The sequence below is a fragment of the Podarcis melisellensis genome (assembly GCF_964234715.1).
Source record: "Podarcis melisellensis genome assembly, chromosome: 1".
Classification (NCBI taxonomy): Eukaryota; Metazoa; Chordata; class Lepidosauria; order Squamata; family Lacertidae; genus Podarcis; species Podarcis melisellensis.
This window is the reverse complement of record NC_138528.1, coordinates 43,029,887-43,048,407: the sequence shown is the minus strand read 5'-3', so window position 1 is coordinate 43,048,407 and position 18,521 is coordinate 43,029,887. Positions and strand designations below refer to the sequence as shown.

The 18,521-nt window shown below is 44.4% G+C and overlaps 1 protein-coding gene across 3 annotated transcripts in view; it reads left to right on the top strand.

The window, feature by feature from the left end:
* The first annotated feature begins 4,367 nt into the window (after positions 1–4,367).
* The window catches only part of RPAP1 (RNA polymerase II associated protein 1), a 48,249-nt gene continuing 34,095 nt past the window's right edge, over positions 4,368–18,521 (top strand). Inside the window, exons 1-8 of one of the 3 annotated variants that reach the window (XM_081931635.1) lie at positions 4,391–4,488; positions 8,452–8,559; positions 9,277–9,516; positions 10,245–10,390; positions 12,798–12,890; positions 15,041–15,227; positions 15,524–15,700; positions 16,545–16,787. In XM_081931635.1, coding sequence (XP_081787761.1) covers positions 9,327–9,516; positions 10,245–10,390; positions 12,798–12,890; positions 15,041–15,227; positions 15,524–15,700; positions 16,545–16,787 — 1,036 coding nt within the window. In that variant the 5' untranslated portion in view covers positions 4,391–4,488; positions 8,452–8,559; positions 9,277–9,326. Of the gene's footprint in view, positions 4,489–5,374; positions 5,400–8,451; positions 8,560–9,276; positions 9,517–10,244; positions 10,391–12,797; positions 12,891–15,040; positions 15,228–15,523; positions 15,701–16,544; positions 16,788–18,521 lie in introns of those variants that run through there. The other 2 variants (XM_081931634.1, XM_081931636.1) reach the window with 2 other exon arrangements.

The window sequence follows — 18,521 nt, the reverse complement described above, 5'->3', positions numbered from 1 at the left end:
CTACCCCTGCCCGGATGGGCCAGTCTTGCCAGACTCTAGGGTTGTGCGCTCATCTCACTCTATAGGCCGGGAGCCAGCACTGTCCGCAGACACTTCCGGATCACGTGGCCAGTGTGACAAGCTGCATCTGGCGAGCCAGCGCAGCGCACGGAATGCCGTATTCCTTCCCGCTGGTAAGCGGTCCCTATTTATCTACTTGCACCCGGAGGTGCTTTCGAACTGCTAGGTTGGCAGGCGCTGGGACCAAACGAAGGGAGAGCATCCTGCCGCGGGGATTCGAACCGCCGACCATACGATCAGCAGGTACTGGGCGCTGAGGTTTTACCCACAGCGCCACCCGTGTCCCTACGGGAAGAAAAGGGATATCTGAGCATTAATCTTGAGCCTGGGAGTGTGGTTTATTGCTCCCTGTCAAGCCATGATCCATAAGCCAACATATAATTGCTTCAGCTATCCCTTTTCTTGTTTCATTTATGCTAGGAGTGGGGAACTGTTTTCACCCTGAGGGCGACACTCCCTTATGAGAAATATCTGGGGGGGGGGGGTTTACATACCAGTTATGGGCAGCACCAGAGGCAAAAGCGGATGGAGCGGTGGATGGGCCTTTTAACTTTGCACAGTATTAAATCAGAGGTGTATACACACACACCTGTTGGAGAAAATAATAATTTCATAAAACCGTATTTAGGTGATTCCATCTTCTTTTAAGCCTATGGCCTAGCTAAACTGAAAAGGGCCTGCCTACCTTTTAAGGTACAGAACTAGCTGCTTTTAGGTACTGTATGTAGTGCATGCCTGTTCCAGAACACCGAAAAGAATAAATTGCTAGAATCTATGGTGGTCATTGTATGCCTGAAAAGAGAGAATTAGCTAGGCATGGCAATTGTTATTAATCTTGAATTGTTTTATAGATAGATGAAAGAGGACACTGGAAGACATTTAATGAATAGGGAAATTAGTTAAAAGTCTTAATAAAGAAAGACACTGAAAAATGGTTATATATAATCACATATTATGATGAGGGGTGATCTAAAGAGCCAAATGATTTTGATTGGTTCAGGATGATGGCATTGGGTTGTAACTATTAAGGTGGCTGTGATCCTTTGATTGGTGAAATGAAATGATGCGTGTGATCTGAAAATGTATAAAAAACATTGCCTTGAATGTGGTTCCCTGCAGCCTTCTTCTTTTTGAGGCTGTCCCAATGCTCATTTGTATTCCAATAAAGGCTGATCTTTTCACTTGGAGCCTGCATCCATTTATTTTGGGTTTCTGTATGGGAAACTGCCAGTCTAGGAACCTCTTTTTTTAATTTCCCCAACACACCATTCTCCATCCAGGTGAGCAAGAGACACAGCAACAGTTCAGAGACACATTTGTACCAGGGAAATGCAGTCAAGGGGGAGATGGAGCAAGATAGGCCTACTGAGAGGCATGGCCTAGGCTAGACTGAGTCTCAAGGGCTAGAGAGGCCTGGAGGACCACATTTGACCCCAGGCCTGAGGTTCCCCCACCCCTGGTTTCCTCACTCGCACCAGGGGAGGAGTGTTTGTGTGAACAGCTGAGCTGCATGCTAGCCACACACAGTATTTTTACTAATATCATTAAGCCACACTTTTTGGTTTATGGTTTTATGAAAATGCGGCCAAAGGCCACAGCACCACTGGAATGTTTTTGCACATATCAATGAAAGCATATTTGAGTCTATGTTTCCTTATTTGTAACACATAATGTTGCTAATGAAGAGAGAAAGAGGGTCATTTTTTAATCAAATGTTCATTCTAGGCAACATTTTTACACCCATGTTAAAGACAAAGAGCAAAACGAAGAGTGTTACATGTGGGGGGAAACCCACTCTTCATAAATAATTGAATCCACTTCCCTGTTCACCAGCTTGAATGGGACATTATCTCCTTAATTGGAGTGTTCAATAATCACCCACAGGTGGTTAAAAAACCCTTTTTTCACTGTTTGGCATGAGAAATACACCATGGAAACTGAACCCTTTAGAACAGTTCCAAGTATGTACTATTCTCCCCACACGTTTACCTACTCATTTAAGTTATCTGAGGAATTCTCCCTCCATGTCTAGTTGTATTGTGGTAAGATGCTAAGTAGGGCCTTCTCTGTTGCAGTACCTATTATTATTATTACTATTATTATTATTATTATTATTATTATTATTATTAGGCTTACTTGCACTTCACCATGAGCTCCTAGGGCAGGTTACAATCTTAAAATATAACATTAAGATCAGTTAAAACAAATTGCAGTCAAGATAATACAGGTAATAAAATATAAACCTTCCTAAAATAAGCTTCCTAAGATGATCAAATTGGCACTTGGCATCCTTACTTTACGGCAGTGGTTTTCAACCAGTGTGCCGTGGTGCTCTGGGGTACCTTGAGTGATGGTCAGGGGTGCTGCGGGCAACATTAGTCTGCCCCACTTTCCTTACCTCCCTCCTCTGATGCCCTCTCACATTTCTGCCTCCCAAATTCTTGTGACTGTTTGCCTCACAGTCACCTTTGGTTAGTCTCCATTGGGCTGTTAAGGCTGGGGACATCCTCTTTCCAGGCCCCTGTGGGGTGGGATGAGGAGGCACCTGTCCTCAAAGAGTGGGAGGAGGAGGCTGAGGGAACAGTCCACAAGGGAGGGTGTTTGAAAAGGGGTGAGGGGCTGTCGGCTCTGCAGGAAAGGGGTGACATAACTGGGCTTCTGAGGCTTGGAGCGTGTTTCCCCACAGGGGAGCCACAGAAAGAATATAGCTGGTCAAGGGAGCCATGGACTCAAAAAGGTTGAAAACCTCTGCTTTATGGTTTTGCCACCACTTGAAAACATTTCTTTTGTCATGAATTTTAGACACCGGCTGATTACGCCTGCTTGCTTTTGATATTGCTGAATCATGCTGCATATGCTTACTGCATTGTTGATTCTGGCTCTTTGAAATGCTTCTGCATATGTCAACTTAGATACCCAGTTTCCGAGTTGAAAAGCAACTCTCAAAATCTTTCTAATAAGCAAAATATTGAAGACACACGAGGAGAGTGTTTTATGGAGATTGCCATCTTCTGATGGAGCCCCCCGTGGTGAATGCAGATGGACCATTTTGCTAGTATTCTTTCTTTGTTCCATCCCACCCACTTTCATCATGCACTTCAGATTAAAGTTCACATTCATTTTGTAAGCATCACACTTGGTTTTTACAAGTAATATTTACACCTGCCCACTTGAGGCCGGTGCACAATGATTGGGTCCAGCCACAAAACTGCACCGGTTCAGGAACCTACCAATACAGTATCTAACATGGTAAAGCACTACATCCTTCTTCAGCCCTGCCATGGATTCTTGAGTTGAGATTCCTGCATTGGGGTGGGGGTGGGCTAGGTGACTCTTGGGGTCCCTTCCAACTCTTATGATTATAAACCACTATACAGTAGTGAGATTCACAAGGTGAATCGTAGCTGCACGGCCTTGACCCGCCTCTCCATGCCCGCTCCCATCGCACGGGAGAGGTTTGTGCATCTTTTATCCACCTGAGCTTAGAACCCCTTTGCGAAAGGGGAAAACCCTGAGCCAGAACAGAGGAGAGATGACGGCTATTTGGGGGGTGCACAGGGCCGGATTTAGGTTTGATGAGGCCCTTAAGCTACTGAAGGTAATGGGGCCCTTTATACGTCCAGCTGTCTTTTGGCAACAACAAATTGTCGCTGGTTTTTGTGTTGAATATATGCTATATGGTAATTTATGGCTCTAATAGGTATCTAAAGCCATTTGCACAGAACAAAATATGTACTTTATCAAAGCAATTGTTGAACTGAAATACAATTAAGAAGTATATTAATAGTGAAATACAAAAAGAAGTTTATTAATAGTGAAATAATCATTAAGCTCTAACTTAAGCACATCCAGTTTTTTCCCCTTTAAATTTTTTGGGTGGCCCCAAGAGAGTGGGGCCCTAAGCTATAGGGGAGGACCCTGTTGCAACAGCTTTAATAAAGAGCAGGCTTACTAGCTGCTTTGCTTCTCAATATTCTCTGGTTGGTCTCTGTTATTTTCTCCTACCAACAGGGAACCCACGTTAAGCTCTATACGGGCTCTTGGATACCCCATAAGGGAAAAGGGGCAGATTTTGTTTACAACATAGTTTATGCGTAAATCCGGCACTGCGGCTATGCGACCCTATTTGGGGGGGGGGCATGGAAACCAGTGGGACGAACTGGATAGACATGCGGTTGGGGTGCATCCCCCGTGCCCCGGGCAAGGTCGCCGGTCGCTCCCAGCCACTGCCGGGGCTTCCCTTCGCCGCCTCTCTCCGCATCCCAAAATGGCAGCGAAGGCGGGGCCTCGTCTCGACGCGCCGCCCGGGAAACCTCCCCATCCTGGCGGCGGCGGAAGCAAGAGGCATGTGCGTCAAAGCGCTGCTGGGCTGAGCGGAGGCGCCGCTGCCGCCCTCTAAGGATGGCAGAAACAGCCCACGCAGCACAGGTCAGTGGGCATCGCCAGCAGCCTCCGCGTCTCCTCCTTCTCTCCTGGGTGGGCAGCCTCCGTCTTCCTAGCACGGAGGAGGAAGGTTGTGGCGGCCTAGGGACTCACGGCCCGCCCGCTTCTTCGGGCACCCGGGCTTTCAAGTGCCTCTGAGCATGCCTAGAGAGCGTTTCCTTCGCGGCAAACTCTTTGCATCCCGTCCCCGCACGCTTGGGACTATGGAGCATGCGTCCTAGCGGGCCGTGGACTCCTTTTAAAGACACGAGCCCTAACATGGCGTTTTTGTTTGCAATGGGGCTGTCTGTGCATTCAGGCGGGTTTCTCTCTCTCTAGGGAAATGCCCCACAGCCGCAGGCTAGAATTGGTTGAAGGGGGCTTTGCCACGCACCGGATTCTCTTGTTTCTAGGGGCCCCTAATGGCGAGTTGGGGCTGTGGGCTGCCCGTTGTATCTGCGAGGCTAGTAGAAGAGGCGATGGTACCTGCATAGACAAAAGAAATCGGCGAATGACTTGCGAAGAAAGGAAAGGCAAAACCGGTTTCTGGCATGTGTGCAGCAGCACATGTTCAGCCCTGGATTTTTACCTATTTGTTTGTTTTTTTAGAAAAATCCCCATTGTTGTAGTAGGAGAAGCAAGACAGGAGCCAGGAAGGAACAGCACAAGTCCCCCCCCCCCCTAAAGAAATGTGATATCAGAATTGCATTTGGGGCCTCTGCTGGAAAAGTAAACTACACGTTTAAATGCAAACTTTTATTTAAACAAACACAGAAGTGTCCTCCCAGAGCAATGGGTTAAACTGTTAAATGGATGCTTTGCAGATTGCATCAGTTCCTTGTGTGTGATTATGAACAGCAGATTGTAGGAAGATCCAGCAGTTTGAGTGGACTTGAAGTTTAAGTCTGATAATTAAGGTACTGGGTTTGCAGTATACCGAAAAAAGGAAGGAAGTTCCATGCAATAAGAATACCTGTGTTGAAGTCCAGATAGATAGATAGGTATTGCAGAACACATTATATTTGCCTTATAGATTTTTTACTTTCTTTGGTGAATGTCAAGGACAAGTAGCCAAATAACTTGCATATCATACACAAGTATGTGATGGTTTAGCTGTAATCTTCCTCATGATATTCTTTGCTCATTAAATTTAACAGCCTTATTCCAAAGTCTATACAAATGGAAAGACATAGGCACATAACTTGTGTAGAAAAACAAAGGGTTAGAATTTCCATGCCCAAACACTCATTTGAAGTAGCATGTGGCCTTCTATGAACTCTCTGCACTACTGTACAAGTTTAAGTGTGTTTTCCTCCTTTTTAAAAAAGTAGTTTAAAGATTCAAGCCCTGGGTTCTCTTCTGCCCAGAGCTGATGTGCCTTCTCATATGGCATGATGTCAGAAATGAATGACGCTGGTCCCATCCATAGACGATGACATCACAGCAGCGGTGGTGATGGCCCTGGGGTGGGGGTGGGGAGATAAAAAAAGCATGAAGAAAATTGCAGGAAGGTATAACACAGCAGGGCAGTGTAAATGATAATAATGCTAATATTAGTAATAAATTTTATTATTTATACACCACCCATCTGGCTGGGTTTCCCCAGCCACTCTGGGCAACTTACAGCATATCTAACAACAAAATTAAAACATCAAATGTTAGAAACCTCCCGATACAGGGCTGCCTTCAGATGTCTTCTAAGTTGTGTAATATACAAGATGCATAATCAAAAGATGGCTAATTTGTTTCACACATCTCGAGCAGCATTTTAAGTTCTAGTCTAGTCAGAACTTGAGTCTTACCCTTTGGACTTCATCCAGCCTACACACACAGAATATAGTTTGAATACATATAAGGTGGGTGGAATTAGTAATAGGAGTATTAATGGTGATTTCTCACACAATTTTTTGTACTCTGTTTTTAATACTTGAGAGCAAAGTATATGTCTCTTGCTGATGTGCAACAGATGCATTATTTGCCCCTTACCTATTTAAAAATGGCAGAAGTGAAGGCTTAATGTTTATTTTAAAAGTGTAAGCGGCAAAGAAGGCATAGATGCACAACCAATGAAGTGTGCCTGCATTTTATTCTTATTTATTTATATGTTACTACATTAATAATAATAATAATTTATTTATACCCTGCCCATTTGGCTGGGTTTCCCCAGCCACTCTGGGCAGCTTCCAACAGAATATCAATAATAATAATAAGAAGAAGAAGAAGTGATAAAACATCAAACATTAAAAACTTCCCTCAATAGGGCTGCCTTCAGATGTCTTCTAAAGTTGTTTATTTCCTTGACATCTGATGGGAGAGCATTTCACAGGGCAGGTGCCACTGCCAAGAAGGCCCTTGGAGCTGGACCTCAGGCTGAGCAATGGGGGTGGAGATGCTCCTTCAGATATATGGTGTATATGTGTATTTATGTAATATATTTATTATATATCCCACCTTTCATCCAAGGAGCTCAGAATTCCCTCCCCATTTTATTCTCACATCAACCTTGTGAGGTAGGTTAGGCCAAAAGACAGTGAGTAGTCAACCCAATGAACTTCATGACTAAGAGGGGATCTGAACTCTGCTCTCTTGAGTCCTAGAACAAGAGCTGCTCATCTGGTGGGACAGAGCTGTAATAATAGCCTCCCAGCAGAGACATGATTGCTGCTTACAGGGAGGGATGAGGCAGTGGGGATGTCAGGGCTGTGCAGGTACACTGGGGGAACCAATCTTGCATTCCCGCTGCTGCACCCACACAGCTTAACCCCCTCCGCTGCCCTGCCCCTCTTTCTGTTAAGCAGCAGTGATACACCTGCCAGGATGACATTGCTGCAACTCTCACACACCAGGCAAGCCACTCCTGCCCTATCCCAAAAACTGTCCACTACACTAAAGGTGTTCCCTTGGATATCTGTTTCTGAATATCAGTAATGTTTCAATCAGGTCTAGATCTGATTCTGAAAAGAGATAAAATAAAATTACTCTCTTCCTTGGCATGCTTCTTGCAAAAACATTTCATAACGTTTATCTTGGACCAAAGGCCTTACATTGTTTCGCCTTCAGATTGTGAAAGTTGAGTTGCTAGGAGGTCTGTTCTGGTATCACTCTGGGCCACTAGTATCGATTGCTCTGACATGAGGGGTGTCTGTTAATGTTTGTTGGGTGTTGCTGACTTAAAGTTGTGCCTTAAAAGTTTTAAGTTGTGCTTTAAAACAAAGGACCTCATTGGACTGCTTAGTAGTAGAGCAGTGGGAAATTTAGAAGTGCAAGGTGCCTTCATGATACAACCACGCCCCTTCTAAGATTATACAACAATTTTATAAATTATACAATACTAATAATTAGGGACGCATTGCAACAATCAATGCAGGTCTCCACAGGTTGCCTTTCAGCTACTATTTTCTGTGCACATACATGGGCAAGTGATTTGGAGTGCTCCGGTATCTTCTTTCAGAGTGACTTAAATTGTGTTTTCCATGAAGTTCCCTTGTATGTAACAGAACCTGCACACTGGTCTCTTGAAAAAGAAGCACCTTGTGTTTTTGGTGTTCCTAAATGCTTAGCAATACAGTGGCTGTAGGGCACTGGAAGGCTGGCGCTGTGGTCTAAACCACTGAGCCTCTTGGGCTTGCCAATCAGAAGGTCGGCGGTTCGAATCCCTGTGATGGGGTGAGCTCCCATTGCTCGGTCCCAGCTTCTGCCAACCTAGCAGTTTGAAAGCATGCCTCAAAGTGCAAGTAGATAAATAGGTACTGCTCTGGCGGGAAGGTAAACAGTGTTTCCTTGGACAGCTCTGTTTTTGGTGTTCCGTTGTGCCAGAAGTGGCTTAGTCATGCTGGCCACATGACCTGGAAAAACTCTGCGGACAAACGCTGGCTCCCTCGGCCTGTAAAGCGAGATGAGAGCCGCAACCCCAGAGTCATCTGCGACTGGACTTAACTGTCAGGGGTCCTTTACCTTTACCTTTTTTAGGACACTGGAGACAAGGACCTTGCAGGGACCTTGCTGCAGAAATAGTAATGAATGGGTCTTCAACCCTCTGTGACCTCAGACCACTAGACCATTGCTGCCTAGGTAAGAGTAAGTATACAAATATGTCATACAGTATTTTGTTCTGAAGGGAGGACAAGGACAGAAGGAAACTTTGATCACAAGTATGTTTCCCTGTGAGCGGTTGCAGTTTGCTCTGTGGTGGTCTTTTGAAGTCAGTTTCTCTAGGATATCAAACACTTGGGCCCTGAAGCCCCATAGCACTGCTGTACATACAAAAAGTTGACCAATTTGTTGGGATTTGCTTACTGTTTCCTCCACTGTGTCTGAAGCTTCCATAAATAAACTGGGAGGGAAGTGCTGTGAAGAGCAGAAGAAAGGAAGGAGCACTTTAGAAACAGCCGTTTGTGCAGAAGTCACATCAAAGGCAGGTGGATTGCAGTGTGTGTGTGTGTGTGTGTGTGTGTGTGTGTGTGTATTCTGTCTCCTTCCTAAAATAGCACCCACAGCAGCAATAACACTGTGTTTCCTCCCCCTTTTTGGTATGAGAATGTGTTTGCAGAGAATTGTGCAACAACCAATCTGCACAAAATTCCGGTTTCAAATGAGTGTCATAGCAGGGCACCTTAACTGGGGTGGGAGAGGGGGAGGCCATTGACATGTCTGGGCTGTCCATTAAAAGCCCTGTTCTTTGTAACTCTTCGGGGTACTTGAAAAGTGTCTGAAAGTAGAGGGTAATAAGAATTCTTCAAAAGCTTGTTTTCCCAGGTAAAGTTCCTTTCCTCCCTTTCTCTGCACCTGATTCAGGTTAACCCTTAAGCTCTGTAAAGGAAGGCTGTGACTCCAAAAGGAGAAAGATGTTGTCAAGGCCCAAGCCTGGGGAGTCGGAGGCAGATTTGCTGAAGTTCCAGAATCAGTTCCTGGCAGCGAAAGCTTCTCCGGCGGTGAAGGTTGTAAAGAAAGCAGATAAGAGAAGAGGGGATCTGGGGAGTGGAGATGATGAGAGACCCCCATTGCAGCATGACAGGGATGTGGTGATGCTGGATGGTAAGTTTACCTTTTGTATTTCAAATTGTCTTGTTTTGTATTGATGGTTTAGTACAGCCTTCCCCAACCTAGTGCTCTTTGAATGTTTTGGATTGCAACTCCCATCAGCCCCATCTGGAGGATGTCAGATTGGGGAAGGCTGGTTTAGTAGTCAACAAAAACCAAAATCACTTATTCATTGCCTGTTAGTTGCTAGGTATATTTGAACAGCTTTCTTACTGTAACCTTGCCTGCACTTGCTACTGTTCCCAGCTATCCCTCTTTCTGTTTGCAAAGCAGCCATTTTTGGTGCCATATTGTTGTCAAGACTAGACGGCAACCCAGTTGGAATTAAAGGCATCTAATAATAATAATAATAATAATAATAATAATAGTTTTATTATATACAGTGGTACCTCGGGTTAAGTACTTAATTCGTTCCGGAGGTCCGTTCTTAACCTGAAACTGTTCTTAACCTGAAGCACCACTTTAGCTAATGGGGCCTCCTGCTGCTGCTGTGCCACCGCCGCACAATTTCTGTTCTCATCCTGAAGCAAAGTTCCTAACCCGAGGTACTATTTCTGTGTTAGCGGAGTCTTTAACCTGAAGCGTATGTAACCTGAAGCGTATGTAACCCGAGGTACCACTGTATATGCCTCCCATCTGACTGGGTTGTTCCAGCAAAATACTAAAACACCATAAAACACCTGGAGATCACTAATGCTCTGCACATTCTTTCTCTTTCTCAGACTTTCCTGATGTGCCCCCTCCACTGACACCAGCACCTCCCAAAAAATCCAAATTCAAAAGTGCCCGTGTTCATTTTGATGAGGATCCAGGAGAGCAGTTGGATCGCAGTGATCAACACATCACAGCTGTCTTCAGCAAAATAATTGTGCGTCCTGTTTATAAGAACTACAGTCATAGTGATTAAACCTCTGATTGACCTGTGGTAATGATTGATAAATACTCAAGCTGGGGCAGTATGCATTTAAAATTAAACTGATATAATCCTTTAGAGTAACCCAGATATTGCACGCACACATTCCAAAGCAGAAATTACGTAATTTCTAACTATACACGTTTTTACTTATTGTTGTTTAATTTATTCTTCTTTGCTGGGAAATGAAGCCTTCTGGGGCTCAAAGGCACCTTCTGACCACTGAATTTATAGGAAGCTGCTTTGTATGGAGTGAGTGCCGCCTTACTGACAGGTGCTCTCTGAGGTTCCTGCATTGCAGGTGGTTGGACTCGATGACCCTTGGATCCTTTACAGCTCTATGATTCTATGAGGTCAATGGTCCTTCTTAGCCCTGCTGCCGGAGATCTTTAGTGTAGTAGCTACACTAGAGCTTGGCTTCATATACCCAAGAGCAAAACACATGGATTGGCTACCAAAACTGTGTATACATATATTTTACCAACATGCATTTTTCCATGTCCTTCTTTCAAGGTACATATATCTGTTTAAGATTCCCTTGGTATTTGACATGAGACGCATTTATTTTGTATTTGGGGATGTGCGCCCCAGTAGAAAAGGTCAAGCAGAACTTAGCCCATGTTGCGAACAAGTTGTTAGGTGTGAAATTTGTGTATGAGGTCCTGAAATGACCGGTAACAGACAAGGTGGTGGGGAGGAGGCGCTTACCTGCCTTCTGGCAGGTAACTCACTGCTGCTTTCTAGGAGAGTAATCTGAAGAAACACAAACCCCTGTGTTGCAAAATGTAACAATCTACAAAGATGCAAACGCAACACATTGGACATTAGTGGATCAGTGCCCACTAGCATGATCCCCACCAGTATGAATATTTCATTGATAATTATTCACTGATGAAGACTTTCTTCTGAAACAGTTGAACTATTCCAGATATACTGTCCTTTTGAGACTTTTGTGAGACATCTTCCTTTGAGAGACAGCTTGGCGTTCCTCGCTATTCATTGATTTGTTTGATTCTTTGTTTGACTCTGATACGTATAACAACTTGTAGTTACTTGAATATTTTGTGAGATGTGTTGTATGATGTATACATCATTTTGAGGTGGCTTATTCGTATATTTTGAATGACATCATAACCGATTATATATTCACTAACAGTTATTAGCGCTGTGGGTTAAACCACAGAGCCTAGGACTTGCCGATCAGAAGGTTGGCGGCTCGAATCCCCGTGATGGGGTGAGCTCCTGTTGCTCGGTCCCAGCTCCTGCCAACCTAGCAGTTCAAAAGCACATCAAAGTGCAAGTAGATAAATAGGTACCGCTCCGGCGGGAAGGTAAACGGCATTTCCGTGTGCTGCTTTGGTTCGCCAGAAGCAGCTTAGTTATGCTGACCACATGACCCGGAAGCTTTCTGCGGACAAATGCTGGCTCCCTCGGCCAATAAAGCGAGATGAGCGCTGCAACCCCAGAGTCTTCCGTGACTGGACCTAATGGTCAGGGGTCCCTTTACCTTAGCTTTCTAGGAGAGAGCAGGGCGAGGGTGTCCAGATTGACTTACCCTGTGCGTATGCACCACACTGACCTCCCCCACCCCCAGTAAACAGCCGTGACTAACCTGCTGGGAGGCCAAGTAAGTATCTCGGCTCCACCCTTCCATTAGCAGCCTCTGGATGTAACAGAGGCTGTCAGTCATTCTATTAGAAAGGCTGCAGTTCTCTGCCCCCTTAACTGGAAGCAAATCTCTTTGACCTCAGTTACAGATAATGAAGTTACAAATATTTAGTAGCCTGTTTGGATATACGCATGTGCAGATATGCTTCAGTTGTGAAATTACACCTTGTGAAGGACACAGCTGCACTGTTGTATTTGTTGCTAGAAATCCATGGGTTAACTGACGATTCAACACCGGTTTTGTTAATGCCAAGATAATGTTTTTATTGTCTAGTAATAATTTGTTTCTGGTCTCTTGGCCTTTTTACAATTTATGCTACATTGTCTTAAAAATATATATAATGAAAGTTTTTTTTAAAAAAAAACATGGAAGTGTTGATGGTTGGCAAGTGTATTTCAGTGACGCATCTCTCAAGTGACACAATTTTATGCTTTTTCTGGAGAAAGGGTGGAGCTGTCCTTGTCCAATTCTGATGAACCTAGCGCCTCTTTCATTCTTAGAAGTAGGCCACTCTTAGACAAGTACAAAATGAAAACTGAAGTGAGGAGTTTTGGCAACAGCTACAATCTCATAGCTGAGGGAAGACCTGAGCAGGAGTCTAAGGCCAAACTCCTTCTGCTGAGCCATTGTAAAGCACTGTAATGCTTTAATGAATGAAACCAGTATTCATTTGGCATTGTGTCTTTGTGGCAGGAACGTGACACAAGCACTGCCAACGTGACCATGCCTGTCTTCACTGGAGATGCGTTTCCCAGAGTCTTTCACAGGTCCGAAATAAAAACAGAGGTAAGAAAAGCAGCAACACATTTATCAGCCCCCTCGCCTCCTGCTTCTGCTTTGTTTAGCTTACCTTCACCTCACAGAGTGTTTGTTGTGGGGGAGGAAGGGAAAGGAGAATGTTAGTCGCTTTGAGACTGCTTCGGGTAGTGATAAAGCGGGATATCAAATCCAAACTCTTCTTCTTTTAGTTCTGTGTATTATGCTTCATTCTAATGCAATCTGCTGCTGATGGACTTTGTTGTGCAGCCAAAAATGCTTTAAATAAAAAGAGGAAGTGTTGGGGCTTCTAGGGCGTTACATAGGAGACTCGGCAAACTGGATGCAGTGAGTTACGTTAAAAGTGCACATGTTGGATTTTCAGTTGTGTGTGATGAGTCTGCTAGATGGATGGGACGTTGTTGGGCTTTGGTTGGATTTTGGGAGGCAGTGGCTGGCTCATGACAGCCATGGGGCTTCCTCGAGGGGTCACCAGCTTGACCCCAAGTGTGGGACATGCCCTTGGTTTGGTTTATCCCCTTAGTGGCAAGGTCTGGAAATAGAGCAGGTTTTTGTGACTCCTGTTGTCATTGTCACACCACTTCCTGGTGAAGTTTAGCCTAACGGTACTGAACATTTTATTCCATATTTCCAAAATTGATGAAGGAAGCCATTCTAAACTTTCGGATACCTGCTAGCACTGAGTGGTGGATTCACATTAGTGAAGTGTAAGATAAAGCAATACATTATCTATCACATTCCTTCAGTGGCCTTTACAAAGCACTTTCCTTACTTCTGTGCAGTTACGTGTGTTTCCAGTGGTTCTCTGCCCAGTTTTTACTACCATAGTCATTTATGAATCTTAGCAGAGCCCTGAAATTACCTGGGGTTCTTCCTAGTTTAGTGGAGTCTGAACTGCATTTTTGGCATGCTACAAAATGTGGGTTTTTTGGGGGGGGGTTCTGTGGTGTGGCCTTGTGTTTGCCTGCACCTCTGGCCTATTCACTTACATTTGTACTATGGGAGCTGCAGTCAGAATTGGCAGACACTCCAATCAGACTACTGATTGGAACTCTAGGAGGCAACAGCTCAGAAAACAACGGAGAGAAGGGGAGAACATGCAAGAGTTTTGTCTCCTGGGAGACAGCATGGACTTGAAGGGCTGGAGCATCTGAAAAGCTTGTTACAGGGAATGCTGTTTTGCTTTTTAAATAAAAAAGCCAGTCTTTCGAGCGCATTGCAAAGTTTTCTATTGTGGTGTGCGATGTTGGTTTTTGCCATTTTGAATATAGAAGGTGCTACTATTTGTCTCTGTTTTTTAATATGCTGATGGGAGACATGGGCCGCAATCCAGAGAGTCTCTTCTGCATGCACAGACAGGCTTTTGCATGCTGATCCAGCTGTTTTGGCTCTTGTTGGAGGGAAGCAAATCTGCATCCACAGAAACTCTGCTGCCAGTTTCCACACAGTTCATGGTGTGCATATCGGTTGTGCAATCTTGGCTGTAGCAATATATCATTTTTCTTTCCATCGCAGCTTCTTGGCTTAGTATCATCAAGGTGGATATGCTTCATGCTGCTTTTTTCTTAACAATAGTAAGTCTCTGATAGAGCCTGAGTGTAGACACTATGCAAATTTTAAAATCCATTAGTTAAGCATCATTCATCAAATTTATTACTGTGAAATTCTTGCCCTCTTACGGTCCCAAAATCTTCAGAGATGGCTTTTCCAAGACAGTGAAGTCTGTTTATCCTCAGAAATGCAAAGCATTCAGATAAGCAGACTCTTGGATTAATCATAGAGGCAGAGTGGAACAAGCTAGTCAGAATTTACCTACAACCAGATGCTTTCTTGTTTGCTGCATTTTGTCAAGAAATGTATTTATTTTCCTCTTCCTGGTGTTTAAACACTTAACAGTGAAGTAATATATTACATCGTATCTGGGAAAGAGTGAGGAAGGGCTGTGACTCTGTCTCTCTCCACCCCCCCCCCCCAAAATTATCTAATCTACAGCTTGCAGTTGAAGACACAATGTAGAAATCCATGTTGAAGGCAGCAGAAAATCTGGATAACACATATTGACCCAATTGGAGTGGGTGACAGGAATGTTGATGAATTGGTTTTTTGGGTTATATGAGAAAGACATAGGAGTGTTTACTTGGTGTTTTGTCTTCTTGCAGGCAAAATCAGCAGGTGGAAAGAAAAGTATCTTTGCTCAGAAGATAGCTGCTAAGAGGGCAGCCGAAGTGGCTCAAATATCTTCTCTTTCTCTTGAGGAAGCTGAGCAGACAAATGTAGGATCAGCAGCTCCAGATGCTGCCCTACCTTCTGAAGCCTTGGAGACCCAATTCCGCAGGGGTGAGGAAGGTAAATGTTGATACCTGTGGAGCAAGTCTTCTCAGTTCCTGATGGCATGTGGAAGCCTTGAAGATGCTTATTGAATATTAGCATAGAGAAGCAAGTATCTCCTTAAAAGGTTGTGCTGGTTAGCCCTAGCATTGAGGCGGTGATCCTGCGCACAGTTACATTGGAGTAAGCACTATTGAACTCAGTGGGACTTAATGTCTGAGACTACATGCACCAGATTGTAAATCAACTCAGTGGAGTATGTTGCCAGTTTAGGTTTACTTATGAATACCACTCACAGTTCCCTTTGTTTTTAGATAAGCCTGCTGGTAGTGTACACAGTCAGCGGTCAAGTATTGTCACTGGGAAAGGTCTTGGAAGCCTGGGAGGAGAGCAAGAAGCCCAGAACATCCACAAGGAGAACCTGGAGAAGCTGCAGTCCATGTCTCAAGAGCAGATCTTGGAGGAGCAGAAACGACTGCTGGCTCAGCTAGGTACGAACTTCTTGCTGACTTCTGTACACCTTATTCAGTGATTTGGATTAACCCCCCTCTGATTTTTAAGGATCAGGGCAGTTACCTTCAGTTTTGAAAGCACAAAACATAACATGAACTCTACACAAAAGAACGTTGTCCAAAGCAGCAAAGCCAGCTTCAGACATGTGGAATCATTCCCAGGACTCGCTTCCACGCTTGAAGATTTCCTGTTGGCATGTTTAATTTATGCAGCCGACTTTGTAACAGGCACACAAACTGCAAAGCCTCTTTCACAGACCTCATGGGTCTGTTGAAGTTAGCTGCTTACATTAATTTTTTTGCACGGGATGCTTCTGAGACACAAATGTGATATCGTGTCTTTAACTTGCAACCTGAAAAGCAGTCATCTGTCTGAAGGCCAGGTGGGAGGGGACCTGATGAGGATATGAGTGGGGATATTGGTTTTGCTTGTTACTATGTTATGCATTTTTATGTTTTTATATTGTCAACAACAATTAATAATAATAATAATAATAATACAGTGGTACCTCGGGTTACATACGCTTCAGGTTACAGACTCCGCTAACCCAGAAATAGTACCTCGGGTTAAGAACTTTGCTTCAGGATGAGAACAGAAATTGTGCTCCGGCGGTGCAGCAGCAGAGGGAGGCCCCATTAGCTTAAGTGGTGCTTCAGGTTAAGAACAGTTTCAGGTTAAGAATGGACCTCCGAAACAAATTAAGTACTTAACCCAAGGTACCACTGTAATAGCGTCAATCACTATTGACTGAAAGAATTGACGCATGCATCAAGGAGGAATTTTAATGCTGACAGTATTTTGTCCCATTTTCATGGTTATCAGATCCTGGTTTACTTGCATTCTTAAAGTCACAACGTGATGGTAAGGCAACTCAGGAAGGAGAAAGCCAAAAGCAGCATGAGAGGCCAGGAAAGCTTCTTCATCCAGAAACGCAGCCTAGACCCCAGCATGAAGCAGAAGAAACTCTGAAAGCTCCTTTGTTACAGAAGCCAGTGATGGAAGAGGAGGAGGGCATGGAGGAGTCCGTGCAAACAGAAGTTGGTACAAGAATGGAGGATAGCACAGGTAAGGAACAGTTACGCGTTGTTGCAATGGATGAGCAAAATATCCAAGTTTCCATATAATATACATGCTTGTTCTTCCAGGGTTTTGATCACTGCTTCAATTCTAGAGGCCAAGTATTCTCAACTCAAATCTGTTGTGCAAATGAAACAATTGCAGGACCGTAATTTTGCTTTGTCGTACAACTAAGAAAAGGCTGTTTTACCTGACCCAACCTCGGGGGGTGTGGGGGTGGGAAACTTGCTACATGAAGTTTTCATATATTTGCTGGTGTTGCAATACTCTCTGGCAAGGGGTGGCAGAGATGAAAAGTATGGCAACTACAGATGCAGCTGCTGATAAGAGTTGTTTTGAATGGCACCTTCACTTTCACTTCTTGGCAGACTGCATGTCCTTTGGGAACAATCAATATGTTTGGGTTTTGTGTATATATATATTTGCTGCTGCTGATTCATTACCTGCTCCTTGTGAACATATGCCCGCTTCGGGGACTCCCCCTGCCCCCACAGTCTCTTTCAGCTACAGTCTCTTTCTGCTTCCACTCTGAGATGACCCTAAACCCATTTTTACTGCAAGGTGATTCTGGGCCTGGCTTTTATATCTTGATTCCCAGAAGCGATGTGTTTGAAGTTAACAACAGAGCTGTCAAATTGGGCAGAGGCTTTGTAGGAAGAATCAGCAAAAGGATCTGATTTGTGAGATTGGAGAACAAGGATGAACAGTAGGAAGTTTGGGGACCGGAGAAAGAAGTATGCTAGCAATGAGTCCAGGAACCACATCATTGGCCGCTTGCTCTGCAGAAGTGAGTGAAGATAAGTCAGAACAGGTTTTAGTGGCTGCACCTGCAGAAGCTGCTAATGTAGCTCGGTCTCCATTGCGGCTTCTGCAGCACTGCGGTGTTGGGTGAAGCCAGTGAGAAATTGTTGTGGTTTTCAGGAAGGAGATTGACTGCCAGGTGGAGTTACTCCTCCAAACTAGAACTTGCTGTGAACAAAAGGCCTTGGGTTGTGGGTGGAGGAAGCAGATTTCGGTAGCTGCTTAAAGCTAGCCGGAATCTCTCCCAAGACAGATAAATCCTGTGAGGTTTAAGAATCCTGTGTTTAGATTACGGTATATTCGTCCTCAGTGTAGATTACCTAGGCTTAAAAGGCACACAGCTTGAGGTATTGGTTGATTGGCAGGCTAGAGGGGCACCCACTTTCCATCCCCTTCAAATTGTAGGAATGGGGATAATATGTGCATTTGGAGGAAATACATTGTTTATGATGCCTCAAGATTGGAGTCAAATCCGTAAGAGGGACCTGTGGGCTTCTGCTGGAGCTTGTGTTCTGATGATGAGATGGATCAATAATACCCTTTGTACTCTTGCCATATCTGCAGGTCCCTTTCTGTTTCCTGTACTTAAGTGATCTGGCTAGTGGCTCCAGATTGAGTTACCTGCGGGCAGTTCTTGCTAAAGGACAGCCAAAAGCAGTTGCTCATTGCCTCTGTTATCCCCAGACAATGAGGGAAGGCATTAAAAAAAAATCTGAGGGTGGGGCGGGGAGAGAAAAGGTTCTGCCTCAAGGAACTTACATCTTAATTTCCACAGTGATGGGAGGAAGAAATGGTAAAGAGAAAGCAGAGCACACTCAGGGCTTCATTTCAGTTGCAAATGTGAGACCTTGAGGGGTCAGGCCAGAATCTCTGAGGCCTTCATCTTGGTCAGTTTGGGGATCCTGTTCTTTAGCTCCTTGC